The sequence below is a fragment of the Vipera berus genome (assembly GCF_964194415.1).
Source record: "Vipera berus genome assembly, chromosome: 7".
Classification (NCBI taxonomy): domain Eukaryota; kingdom Metazoa; phylum Chordata; class Lepidosauria; order Squamata; family Viperidae; genus Vipera; species Vipera berus.
The window spans coordinates 26,372,061-26,386,676 of record NC_138209.1 but is presented as its reverse complement, the minus strand read 5'-3'; the positions used below and the strand labels follow the sequence as shown (position 1 = coordinate 26,386,676).

The 14,616-nt window shown below is 35.2% G+C and overlaps 1 protein-coding gene across 1 annotated transcript in view; it reads left to right on the top strand.

Moving 5' to 3' along the window:
- Nucleotides 1–3,037, top strand: part of MND1 (meiotic nuclear divisions 1) — a 62,775-nt gene extending 59,738 nt beyond the window's left edge. The window contains exon 8 of the mRNA XM_081332325.1: nucleotides 2,779–3,037. Coding sequence (XP_081188451.1) covers nucleotides 2,779–2,885 — 107 coding nt within the window. The 3' untranslated portion in view covers nucleotides 2,886–3,037. The remainder of the gene's footprint in view (nucleotides 1–2,778) is intronic.
- The last annotated feature ends 11,579 nt before the right edge of the window (nucleotides 3,038–14,616 follow it).

Here is a 14,616-nt window from a genome sequence, read left to right as displayed (position 1 = left end):
ATGTCTGCATTACATTATTTTACACATTCTTCTGTGAACAAAAATAAATACATGGGAAAAACAATTTTTAATTTAAGATTTTAATTACTATTTTTTTTACATAGAACTGACTTATTTGCCAGGCAACAGATTGCTGAAAACTCATAAAATAACTATTACTGGTAAAGTTTGCTATTGGTCATAAATGCAAACATAAATATAATTTTTGTGATTTCTGATTCAAACATTTCAATGTTTTTGTTCATTGTTAGATATAGACTCAGTTTTTGCTAGGTATCACTTCTGTTATTGTTTGGATGCTAAGATACACAATCATGCACACTGAATGACAAGCTTCAACTAATCTGCAAATAATGAATAATGGTGTAAACTAATCATGTATCTGAATAAAAAGCAGTAAAATGTGTGTTTAAATTAATCTGAAATTACTTGGGGTTTTAAATTAGAGTGCACAGTAGTATATGAATCATGGTAATCCTACAGAGCAGCTGACAATAAATTGATTTGCTCATTGTCAGATTATTGTGAATAATGATATGAATGGTATATGATTTTACGTTGTAATTACAATTTCATCACATTACATCATATTCCACATTGGGACAATTTTCCAGGAACAGTCATGTGTAAACATGTTCAAAATAATTAGTACATAATCATGTTTCAACATCAATTTTATCACTGAGAAGTAATTTGCATATGTTACCTAAAATGAATCAATAAAAGTGCAAATAATTAAATAAAAAATTGTTTTTTATATGTAATTGCTAGTTCATTGAAATAGTTTTTAGAGATTCTTCCTCAAAAGTTTAGAAGGGGCCAGCTGAGAAAGTCCTTCTTTGATTATAGAGCTGCCATCTACCAAGTAGTCTTTGACTTACGATCACAATTGATCCCCAAATTTCTGTTGCTAAGTGAGTTTTGCCCCATTTTACAACCTTTCTTGCCACAGTTGTTAAGTGAATCATTGCAGCTGTTCAGTTAGTAACAGTTGTTAAGTAAATCTTTCTTCCGCATTGACCTTCCTTGTCAAAAGATGATCATATGACCCTGGGAACACTGTGCAACCATCATAAATATGAGTCAGTTGCTAAGCATCTGAATTTTGATCATGTAATCATAGGGATGCTTCAACTGTTATGTAACTTGGAACAGACACTAAATGAACTATTTTAAGTTGAGGACTACTTGTATTTAGGATTGCATTTGGAAAGTTGCTTTTATTTTTTCAAGACTTTGTTTTAATGGGTTTTTTTAATTTTAAAAATATTTTCACTGTTTTGTGAATTTATTCTTTTGAATTTGCTATTTCAGTTGTTTGCTAATAACTGAAGGATAAAAGAATAGCATATTAAGTGTTTTCAAGCAAATTGAATACTTGATTTCTTTCCTTGTGATTTTTTATCTCTTTGTAACAGTTTAGTATCAATTGCCATGTGGGCAGCTCCTGTTATAAAATTAACATACTAAATTGGAGAAAACTGTGTGCTAAATATGTTATATGTCATATACAGTATGAACACCTATCCTTATAGTATTAGTTTTTCTCAAAAATCTTTCCCTCTAACTTTATTGACAAGTTTTTTGAACAATCATGCTTCATTAGGTACAATTCTTTCAAAGTTACAATACCATCAGTTTTATAATTTTTGTATCTGTTTGATACTAAACTGGATGCAAGATGCTATTTAGGAAATACTGTGACACTTAAATCAACAGGAAAATGAAATCAAGGTTAGCATCATAAAGTCTAGAAACTATCGTAATTTTATTCTATTGAGTTGTAGGGAAATATTTCAGTCTTCTGCTTCAGTGTAGAGAGGCGGGAAGGATTGGTTTCTTTTTTAAAATTCCTGAATCAAATGGGAAGTAAACAATTTTGGTTAAAATCTAGATAGAATTTAAAGAAACAGAGGAAAAACTGGTGCCTACCAGTATAGAAACCTCCAGAGACATGTGACTTTTCAAACACATATAACTCCTCAGTTACTAAGTGTATATATCAAGTTCTAAGAACTGAACTATTTGCCCTGTGCCTATGGTGCAATCAATTGCTTTTTGGAAAACTATTACTACTGAAATGTCTCATACAGGAAAGGGATTTCAGTGTAGTTTTTATTTAGATTTTTTAGATTTTATTAGATTTATATACCGCCCTTTCCCAAAGGACTCAGGGCGGTTTACAGGGCATTTTAAAATCACATCAATATAAAATACAAAGTTAAAAGAGAATTAAAAGATTAAATTATCCCTGAAAATAAAACCCCAGTTAAAATTCTCAGCCTGGGTCAGAGAGCTCAAAGAGCCAAGTCTTCAGGTCCCGGCGGAATGAGCGTAGGTCAGGGGCAGTCCTAAGCTCCACAGGCAGCTGGTTCCAGAGGGCAGACGCACCCACAGAAAAGGCCCTCTCCCTGGGTGTTATCCGCCGGCAATCTTTTACCGCCGGCACCCTGAGAAGACCCTCCCTCTACGAGCGCACTGGACGAAGGGAACTTGATGCTGGCAGCAGGTGTTCCCTCAGATATCCCGGACCCAAGCCATTTAGGGCTTTATAGGTCATCACCAGCATCCTCATCTCTACATGAGAATTGGAAATTACAAAATAATCACTGTTGGATGTTGCAGCCAAAAAGGTGATTTATCTCTGAGGAGGGGCCTCTGGATGACAATTTGTAGATATGTTAATTAACTTTAAACACTAAGGGTCTTTTACTATGATTATCATTATAAACACTTGAAGCCCTAACATCCATTATTTTTCATCTATTTTATTTACAGATAATATATTTGCTGTGAAATCTTGGGCTAAACGGAAGTTTGGATTTGAAGACAACAAAATTGACAAAACATTTAGTATACCAGAAGATTTTGACTATATTGATTAAAAATATTTAAATGGATATCACATAACTTAATATTGTTCAAGATGCCTTTATTTTAAATTTCATTTCATTCCTACCATTACTTGTACTGTTAATAAAAACTGAAAACACTGAAGTAATTTTCCTTTCTTACACTTTGATCTTCCTGATAATTGTCTCAAACAGAAAGTTGTTTACAGATTCCATGCTTTAAAATCTGTGATTTTAGTTGCATGATAAAATTAACAAGCTACAAAACAATGAAAGAGACAGGAAACTATTTTAATCCTTAGAATTATTTGAAAAACTAAAAGGCATTAAAGGATTTTAATGATATGACAGGTTTTTTCCTGGAAGTTGAGTGGAATATATTATTCTTGAGTATCTTTTCCACATATTTAATTCAAAAAAGCTAACTTCTGCTGCATAATTAAATAGACTGGTTGTTTTATCAGTTTTCTTAAATTGAGGTGAAAAACCCTGAACTATTTTAAAAAGTAAAATCTAAAGGAAAAGGCAATTCATATAATTTAGTGGAAAAAAGAATACAATATTAATGAGCTTGCTTCTTATTACTGATGCTTGATGAGCTTGAAGGTTTTAGTTCTTATTCATTAGATCTCATAGCATTTATTAATGAAAGGATTCAAATATAAACCCATTCATGCAAGAGTAGAAATATACGACAAAGCAAGAAATATGTTGCTTCAAAAACTGGAAATTTTTAATATATGATTAAATTTAATGCAGCTTATTTTTTTTCTAAGAGCCTCTTCATCAACAGCAACTGCAGCAGCTCTACTCGGTCCCATTATCAACTTCATTAGTTTTGTTTTGTGCTTTGTTTTGTTCTAGCTCAAGGGTAGGCAACCTCGGCTCTTTTATGACTCACGGACTTCAACTCCCAGAATTCCTGAGTCAGCTTATATTATTTCAATTCAAGTTCAATAAGCCACTTTAGACCTCTGCTGAAGTTAAAAGGCAAAATATAAATATTTTAATTAATAGTTTTCATACTATTTTTCTTCCCCATGTCTCCCAGAAAGCTTGTTTCAGAAATAACCAGTATAAGGAGGCAAATACATAAAAACAAGCTTTTCTATGGTATACAAACATGAATACTGATAAAAATTGGTATTGCTTCTCCAACTTCTCTGACTTTCTAGACTTTGATCAAAAACATACTTAGTATAATATATCCATATATATTTCTCTGTGCATTTAGCCAATCTGTTTTTACATATGAAATTGCTAAATGAGGTGTATTTATTCCATTATCACTCTTGTTGCCCAGATCGTCCCTTAGGACAATCCAAAATAAAGCATGTGATAGTTGTATCAATTGTGGGGTCCTTGATGCTCTCTGAGCTTGCTTGTTTTCTTGCGAACGTTTCATTACCCTAACTAGGTAACATCTTCAGTGCTAGTAAGGAGTGCTGTTTGCTGTCTGTTTATATTCTGGTGTCTTGCCTGTCTGGGCGGGTGGGAGTGGTCTTAGGGCTTTTCAATCAGTGGTATGCATACCGCTTGTGGTACATTGCCACGTGGCAGGTGGTACACGACTGCTAGCCAAGTGTAGCGGGAGGGGAATGAGCCGAAGCAAGACAAGCCTGAGGGAGAAGCAGCTGCAACTGCAGGACTGTCTGAGCTTAGCAGAAACCCCAGGAGCCTGCAGGGCTCCAGCTAATTGGCTGCAGCTGATTGGTGCTTCAGCTCAGCTGGAGGTGAACTGAAGAAAAAAAAGGGGGGGAAGCAAAGGACAGGCTATAAAAGGAGGTGGTTTGGGCAGGAAAGGGGAAAAAAGACAACAGGGAAGGTTTAATCCCTTTAAACAAATGTAATTAGTTTTACGCCCTGTAATTGAGTCTGTCTATGGCTTTTAGAAAGTTTTCTTTAAAGGTAAACGGCATCAAGTTCCCTTCGTCCTGTGCGCTCCCACTTGGAGGGCCTTCTCAGGGTGCCGCCTGTAAAAGACTGCCGGCGGATAACACCCAGGGGGAGGGCCTTCTCAGTGGGCGCGCCTGCCCTGTGGAACCAGCTGCCCGTGGAGCTTAGGACTGCCCCCGACCTTCGGTCATTCCACCGGGACCTGAAGACCTGGCTCTTTGAGCTTTCTGGCCTAGGCTGAGAGGTGTTTTTTTCCCCTCAGGGATCAAATTTAATTATTTTAACTGTTTTTAACTCTTGTATTGTATTGATGTTTTTAAATACTTTGTAAACCGCCCTGAGTCCTATGGGAAAAGGGCGGTATATAAATTCAATAAACTTAAACTTAAACTTAATTTAAAGCTAAAGCTTTTTGCAATTGCCAGAGCCTTTCAGTTTAGGATTGTAACATTGTGACACGTGAGCCTGAGGCAGCTTGTGTTTCTTGCTTTGTTTCTTGCTTTGCTTTGCACTTGCTTCCTGTGTCTTTAAGGGTACAGGGAAGGGATTGGAGGGGTGCATTCTTACTACACTGTGGAAGAGCTCAGAAGGGAGAGCTAGCTCAGGAGTTTACAAACTTAGCAACTTTAAGACCTTTGGACCTCAACTCCCAGAATTCCTCAACCAGCCATGAGGGCTGAGGAATTCTGGGAGCTGAAGTCCACAAGTCTTAAAAGTGCCAAGTTTGAAGACCCCTGAACTAGTTGGTAGTGGTGCATATTAATAAACATGGAAAAATTCATCATACATTTGTCAGTGCAAAGGGAAAGTGATTCAGCAAAGGAACACCCACCAAAGAAATTAAAACTGGTACTTTTTTATTTTTTTCTAGTTTGTAATATTTTATTAGATTATACAGGTGAAACTTGAAAAATTAGAATATCGTGCCAAAGTTCATTTATTTCAGTAATGCAACTTAAAAGGGAAACTAATATATGAGATAGACTGATTACATGCAAAGCAAGATAGTTCAAGCCGTGATTTGTCATAATTGTGATGATTATGGCTTACAGCTCATGAAAACCCGAAATCCACAATCTCAGAAAATTAGAATATTATATACAGTCAATAAAACAAGGAGTGTACATAGAACAATATCGGACCTCTGAAAAGTATAAGCATGCATATGTACTCACTACTTGGTTTGGGCCCCTTTTGCAGCAATTACTGCCTCAATGCGGCGTGGCATGGAAGCTATCAGCCTGTGGCACTGCTGAGGTGTTATGGAAGACCAGGATGCTTCAATAGCGGCCTTCAGCTCTTCTGCATTGTTCGGTCTCATGTCTCTCATCTTTCTCTTGGCAATGCCCCACGGCTTGAACTATCTTGCTTTGCATGTAATGAGTCTATCTCATATATTAGTTTCCCCTTTTAAATTGCATTACTGAAATAAATGAACTTTTGCACGATATTCTAATTTTTCGAGTTTCACCTGTAGAATAAAATACAAAAATAAAAGCAAATAGTACGACACAGTGGGGAGGAAAAAGGGGGAAAAAGTGAGGGGGAGAAGGGAAAAAGGACAGACTTCCTCTGTTGCAGTAGAAGGAAGCATTAACATTGAACCTTTGTTTTAATATGTTGGGCTATTAATTTAATTCATTTTAATTCTATTTCAGCTTTTATATTGTCTTTTAAATTGTGCCCTGTAAACCGCCCTGAGTCCTTCGGGAATAGGGCGGTATATAAAACTAATTAAATAAATAAATAAGCCTCAACTTTTTACTTTTCCATAATATTATAAACTAGCCATTTCTATAACAACAAATGAATCTAATCAGTAAAACCCCAAATTCCCCCCCCTTTATTTTTTTAGTCATCAAATTTTTGACACCTTGCTAAGCACTGGTGGTGCTCAAATATTGTCATGTCCTAAAAGTGGTACAATCTGTGAAAAGGTTGAAAAGTCCTTAGGGATTCTTTGGTTGGGCTGTTTACTAATGGCTCTGTGGCAGTTTCTTGATTGGGGTAAAACTCTTTTCAACAGTTTCAAGAAGGCTCCACACACATTTGCACCACTCAGGTGACCCTGAAGACACAGATAAGCCTCCAGGTAGCATTAACGACTTGCTAAAAGAATGCAAATGAACAGCTGTCTGCAAGGAATATAAATCTCCATTCCCCACCCTCCAGGAGCTGAGGAAGTTTCTTGGATAAGAAGTGAAATGTCTTCAAATAAAAACATCCAGTTGCCTCATGAAAAAGCATCTTTGGGATAACTATGACCTGGATGATTGAGAATCTCCATAGACTTCTAGGTTGGAGTTGCAGACAGCTTTGTTCATATCTGTGAAAGTTCATGACTTGAAAGTTCAAAAGAGGGACTTTCTGTAAATAGGATTAACCATAGCATAGCAGCCTGTATGCACTTAACCAGAGAATAGGTGTAAATGAATTTAACAGAACTAATGTTGAAATTAGTATGCACAGCTTTATATTTGCAGAGGCCAGATTTCCAATAGGTCTGCTTGTTTGTCATGACTACACTTTTCTTGTGTATGCACAGAGAGGATGGTTTACATGTGAGATAATGTTTGTATGTAGATGTGGACCAATTAATTTTGCCCATGGAATGTTTTATTATATGTGTTCTCATAATCTTGTTGATTTTGGAATGGGGCCCTTTGAAATGTGTACATATTGTATTTATGCATATTGTGTCATATGAATATATTAGTTGGGACAAAAGTATCTGATATTGATTCCACTAATAGCTGACAACCATAGTTGACAAGGAAAGAGAGCTGAGCAGAACTACAAATTTTTGCATGTATTTATATCAATTTTTCTGGAATTTTTCTTTTGGGAGGAGGGATAATTTTAAAATCAATCTATATTTTTCTTTTATTAATTTACATTCAATTAGAATGGATTCTGATGACATTACCCAAACTTATTCACTTTGGTTTGCCTTTCTGTCCAAATATATAATTTTGCAGTTTTCCTTATTATAATGCACTTTTGTACATCATGTTCTTAAACATGCATTATATGCAGACTTTTGCCTATTTTAAACTAATAATCTTTAACTTCAGATTCAAATATAAAATAAATTAATTTTGCCCAGTTCCCTATATAATTGTTCTTAGACTTCAAGATTACCTTGTAGCAAGTCCAGGCATGTTATATGTCTAGTTTGGTCTTGATCTAAATTTACTTATCTAGCACAATGACGTTAATATGAGGAACATTGGCCTTTAATGGCTAGACATAGTGTGTTTAGATTTGTGTCAGCCTTAAAATTAGACTGTCTAACCTTTTCAAAACAAGTTACCAATATCATGGCACCGCAATAAACCAGTCATAACATCTCTCTCTCTCTCTCTCTCTCTCTCTCTCTCTCTCTCTCTCTCTCTCTCTCTCTCTCTCTGTGTGTGTGTGTGTGTGTGTAGGACAAAGTGAAGTGTGTTATGAGTAATATTGCATATACAAAGAATTAAGGGATTATGAAATGCAATTATTAACAAATATTGGCCTCTTATTTGTATTAAACATATATTTGCAAAGGAATTAATCTCCTGACAGTTTTCAAGGTATATTTTTAACACAAAGGCAACTAACAACTTCTGTAGCATACATTAAATATCTTACTGAAGAAAAAGTACCTTGTCAATTTTAAGGTTTTTAAAAGTTAAGCCTGGATGAATGAAGAATTAAAGTAAATAAAGAGAATAAAGTAAAGGGTAAGATTGGCTAGATAAATAGTAAAAGAAGATTGGACATAATGGTGAATTAAGACCATATTCACTGGGGCTATCAATGAAATATATTGGTCCTCAGGATTTACTCAGTGGGTAAACAAGTGAAACAGGTTCAAAAAGTATAGTAAAAGTATTATTTGACAGCTGGCCACTAAATGAGTAGGAAATTTTGTGAAGTATGTGACTCATAGAATGTAAGAGATCAAAAGATTTATAGATTATTTAATTCAACTGCTCCTTAATGCAGGAACTCTCATATAGCTTTTCCAAGCTTTTCCAGCTACTGTTTAAATAATACCAGTGAAGTAATCCAGTAATCACCCACCCATTCTCTCATTAATTGTTACTATTTACAATGTGCATATAAACTGTTCTTTCTAATTGTCTTATATCTTGCCCTGCCTTCTGTAAAAACTGAACAATTATTCCTTGTCTTCTTTATATACCAGAGGACAGCTATCCTGTCTCAGTGTAGTCTTTTATTTATAGTCTAAACATATCCAATCTCATAATCATTCCTTGTCAGTTTTCCTCCCCTTATAATCTTGCCTTTTTTCACTGGATATTTTCAGTTCATTAATATTTTTCCTAAAACGGTGTAAGAACTGGATGGTGTTGTCTGACTAATACAATATATAGAAAAATTAAGTTAGTCTTTGTCTTGACACTATATTTCTGCCGATGTAGCCTAGGAATGCTTTTATTTGTTTTCTGCACCTGTATGATACTATTCACCAAATTCAAATTGTGATACCAGATTGTTTTTGAATATACTGATGTCTGTCCTGCCCTAAATTAATTGTGAATAATGTTCCATATTACAACTTGTCAATATCTTGCTAAATATGAATCTTCAAATTTCTTCTGTTGCCTCTATCTTTGTCTGATCTGCAAATATACTGGAATTACTATTTTCATTTTTTGTTTGGTCTTGCTGTTTTATGCCGTATGCTACCCAGAGTTACTCAGTGAGTTGGGAAGCCTTTGAAATGTGATAAATGAATAAATACATAAATTGTAATAATTATATTTTCTAATTTCGTATTGAGCCATTATAAGTTCTCTTTGCTGAACAGCCCATAGCTTAGAATGGAGCCTAGCAGTATGCTCTTCAACATTTTCTCCCAGGTCATGGTGCAGCTGTACAATTGTTGGTTATAATTGTTTAACCAACTGTATATCCATTCAATAGTAATTTATTCCCACTCACATTTGTTATCTTTCATACTAGTCTCATTGGCAACTTTTTCAAATGTTCAAATTGGTTCAAGGTATATTGTTCAGTGTGTTCCCACGGTGAGCTAATTTGGTTTTTCTTTCAGAAAAAGGAATCAGATTGGTTTAGAATGCTTTATTCTCATTAACCTTGTGCTAGTTTGTTCACAAACAAAATGTTCAAGACATTGCTTGGCACTGACATCAAACTGATGGTCAATAGATATGCAGAATCTCTATCATTATGCACTGCTCTGGTACAGTATATTTCATGATTTCTTAAAAATTACAGACACCTACAAGCTCCTTCAAGATTCTTAGATGTAATTGGTTTACTCTAGATATTTAAACTTGTTCATGGTAATCAAATTTTCTTTAACTGGTCTTTTGAATTGCCTTGGATTCTTCCTCTTTTACCATGTTTTGTTTAAGTGTATATTATTTAATAAATTATCTTTTCTCACAAGTAGGTGACATTCAAATTACTGCAATAAATACAAATAAAAACAACATAATATCATTAAAAGTGTATCCATTGATCCCTCTTGCTATTATTACTATTGAGCCAGGTACCACTATTCTATACCTGTGTATCTTTTTTTCTTGCCTAAATGTAGAATCTTATTTTTCTCACCATTGAATTTCATTTTGTTAAATAGGGCCCAGTGTTCAAGTCTGTCAAGATTCTTCTGTGTCTTGACCCTGTCTTCTGGAGTGTTGGCTATTCCTGCCAGCTTGGTGTTATCTGCAAATTTGATGAGTTCCCCTTCTATCCCCTTGTCTAAATCATCGATGAAGGTATTGAAGAGTACTGGACCTAAGACAGAGCCTTGGTATACCCCACTGCATACTTCCTTCCGTGTAGATGCAATTCCATTAAGGACTACACAATGATTGCAGTTGGTCAGCCAGTTACTGGTGGTCATGTTGTCTAACCCACATTTTTCTACCTTATCAAGTAGTAGGTCTATTTTATAAAATGCCTTACTGAAGTCCAGGTATATCATATCCACAGCATTTTGCTGGTCCACTAATTCTGTCACTTTGTCAACAGATGCAATAAGATTTGTCTGGCATGATCTGTTTTTGACAAACCCATGTTGGCTTCTGGTTATGACTTGGGTTGCCTTGGTGGAGCAGTGGGCTAATGCCTCCTTAAGTAACACCAGCTGCCTGCAATTAGTGCAGGTTCGCATCCCACCAGGCTCAAGGTTAACTCAGCCTTCCATCCTTCCGAGGTAGGTAAAATGAGGACCCAGATTGTTGGGGGCAATTAAACTGACTTTGTAATAATGCCGCTGGGGGGGGGGCGAAAGCCCTAATAAGCAGGCATATACATAGAATGAAGGCTACTGCTAAGCTTGTAAGCCGCCCTGAGTCTTCGGAGAAGGGCGGGATATAAATGGAATTAAAATAAAAAAAAATAAAAAATAGGACAATGTTCGTAGATTCATTGCTTGATTATCTTTTCCAGAATCTTCCCAGGTATTGATGTTGGGCTGATTGGTCTGCAATTTCCTGGGTCCATTTTTTTTTGAAGATGGAAACTACATCAGCCTTTTTCCAGTCATCTTGTAGTTCCCTGGTGCTCCAGGATCTTTGAAAGATATAGTTCAGTGGTTGTGAGATCATGTCTGCCAGATCCTTCAGAACCTTGGGGTGTGATCCAACTTGTCCTGTGATTTGAACTCATCTAGAGTAGACAGGTACACTCTTACCATTTTCTTGCTTATTTTGACTTGCATTTCTAATCTGCATTTACAGTATTTCTTTTTGATAGGTCGGATTATTATTTTTCTTTTGTGCAAAGATAGATAAAAAATGAGTTAACCAATTCATCTACTAATATACATGCCAAATAAAATACGATGTTAGGATCATACCTCCCCCAAGGCCAGCTCTACACACATAAATACATTTATATGACCAATATGGTTCTTGGTGGACTTATGACAAAGTAAAAAAAAATACTGAGGTAAGAGCTATGTAAGATTCATATTTTATGACAGAAGATTCTTAAAGTGAATATAAAAATCAAACCAGAGTGTTTTCCTTTAGCCTTAATAGACAAAGAACTTGAAAAAAAAAATTCTAGAGCTTTGCTATTATATATGTTGACAGCAGCAAGAATGCTTTATGCACAAAAATAAAAAGATACTTTAATTCCCACAATGGATGTCTGGCTGGAACTAGCAGAGATGGCTAAATTGACTGCTTTAATCAAAGAAAAGAACACATCCAACTTTGTTTCTACTTGGAAACACTTCTGGATTTAGTGCTTGAGGTGGAAAAAAATGGGTTTTTTTTACTTTGTGTTTTGTTGTTTACATAAGTTTGTTATAGAAATGGCTAGTATATATTAAGTATGTAAAAGTAAAAAGTTGAGGCTGTAATGTTACTATCTTATTCTACTGCACTAAAAAGAGTCAGAAGTCAATGTACTTTTTTCATCTTTCCCCTATAATTCTTTCTCGTCCCTTTTTCCTCCCCCATTTTTCCACTATTTCATTTTCATTTTTATTTGTATTTTATATCTTGATAAACTTAATAAAATTACTTTAAAAAAATCTTCCCAAACAATGTTTATGTTAAGACAGTACATTCTGAATTGGGATAAAATTTTTATTGTTTTTAAATTTCCCTTTTAAAAATAAATATGATAAATTAGGAAAATTAACCAAATGTTTATGGCCTTATTTACTAAAGTAAATGCAATATTAAAACTGATAGCATATTAACATGTTATAAAGTTTTGAAGTAATTTATCTGACTACTGAGTTAGAGCTAAGGTTAGCCTATTCTTTGGTGCCAGTGGGACAATCTGGAATTTCAAGTTATGGTTGATTATGGTCACAAAGTGGTTGCCATGATGGATAAGACTAGTCACAAAACCTCTATGTTTCCCAAATGCTAACTGGTAAGAGTGCTTCCTACCAATCCAAGCTTGTTAAGATTATTTCCCTCACATTTGTTTTTCCCTTATTTCCTGGGCATGTGGATACTCACAGTGTTAGCCTGCAGTCAGCCAGTTACCTATGAATTTTGGGACTGGCAGGTGTAAGGGTGTCTCCACAATAAACAGTAACCTTTTCTTGGCTGTAAGAATGGGCTTGTGGGATGCCATTAATGGTGCCACTTCATTTTTATTTTCTGCCAGCAAGATCCTCTTTTCCCCCTCCCTTATACTGAACCCATTGTGCATTTACTGGAGAAACTTCAAGCAGAAGTTGGTTGAGAGGGTTAAACAACAAGCTTTAATTACAATTTCAAGGATATACAAGAGACTTCTTTTAAGCATGAGTTTGGACTACTCAGCTGCTAAGATATACATCATCAGTTACATTGCAACCATTGTGTACAAAGTATGAATCAGTATTTTGTTGAGAGGAGGATTATATAAAGTATGGAAGGTTCATTCAACATAGAGACACACCTACATCTTTTTCAGACTCACCCAATGTTGTATATTTTGAGGGTATGAAATAGAAAAGGTAACCACTCTGCACATAGATGGTGTAATTTATATAGTATGAGTTAGCACTGGAAGCATAACTATGAAATATGGACTAGATTTATGTAATACATATAATCTAGTATTAACTATTTAATAGTACTCTAGTCCAGAATGTCATGCTTTGTTACAAATTATCTTACTATTTCATTAGTGAGATGATTCATAGATCTATCAATGATGAGCTAATAATCTCCTTTTACCAGGAGTAATTAAGAATCAAATGTCTGGTTCATATAAATATCAACTGTACAGTATAGCTACCAGCCATCTTTCAGCATGTTTTGAATCAGTGGCTGCCAAAGTTTTGAAAATTTAAAGGCTATTGTGGTCATACCTTAAGAAATGGCAAAGATTTTGGAAAAAGGTCCACTGAGGCTGCCTCATTTTCAAGATCAACTCAGTGTGTGTGTGCGCGCGCACATGCTTGATCATCCAACAAGAAATCTCAGAAGAAAAATCAGGCAGTTTTTTTTCTGAAATGTTCAGAACTCTCTATTTTTAGCACTACTGATATATGATATGGGCTTCTGGCACATTACGTGCTTTCCATTATGAAGTTATTTGTATTCAGTATTCCTTGCCTATAGTAACCAGTAAGTTAAATAAGCAATAAATAAACAGGTCTACTATGCAATGATCCACATTAAAAAGCAGGATATTTCAAACCACTCTATAATGCTTCAGTTTGGTTCTGATGGAAATGGTGAATAGTGGCCGATCTGGCATGGTCAACTTGTTGTGGGACAATTCATCATGGGAGAAGAGTTACACCAATATCAAAGAATTACACTAATATCAAAGAATGGTGGAATAGAATCATTAAAGAAAGAATGCAAAAGGAGGGACAAAATGAAATGTGAATGACAAAAATTAAAATGTTCAAATTATTTTAAATAATTAAATTGAATTGTTGAATTGTCCTGTAGCGACTTGTCCCTTGGTGAGTTGGCCATAGCAAATTGGCCACATGAGTTGGCTGTGGCGAATTGGCTGTGGCGAGTTGTAGCATTCTGATTTTCATCTAACTCTAGCAGAGTTGGTCTCTAATGAACCATAAATGACTCCAAAGATATGTTGTATTGGAAATGATGAATTAGAAAGCAGTTCTAGTATGGAGCTGTTTTCAAACTTTCTTTGTACAGAGAGATAACACTGCAAAAATCTGATGCCTCAAGTCAGTAGCATGTGAGCAATGTGTTCTTCCATAGCATCCTCTTCAAAACGTGAGATCAGAAAAGTGCTCCAGTATCTCTAGAATAGCTCTATGAAGCTCCCTCACAAATGTATGCATACTTATATGCATGCATATTTTCAAGGAGTAGAAGGACAAAATTAAAACATTCTTATTAATGTCATCATGGGTTAATGTTTTCTTCCAATTTCCCATTTCCAGCAGTGA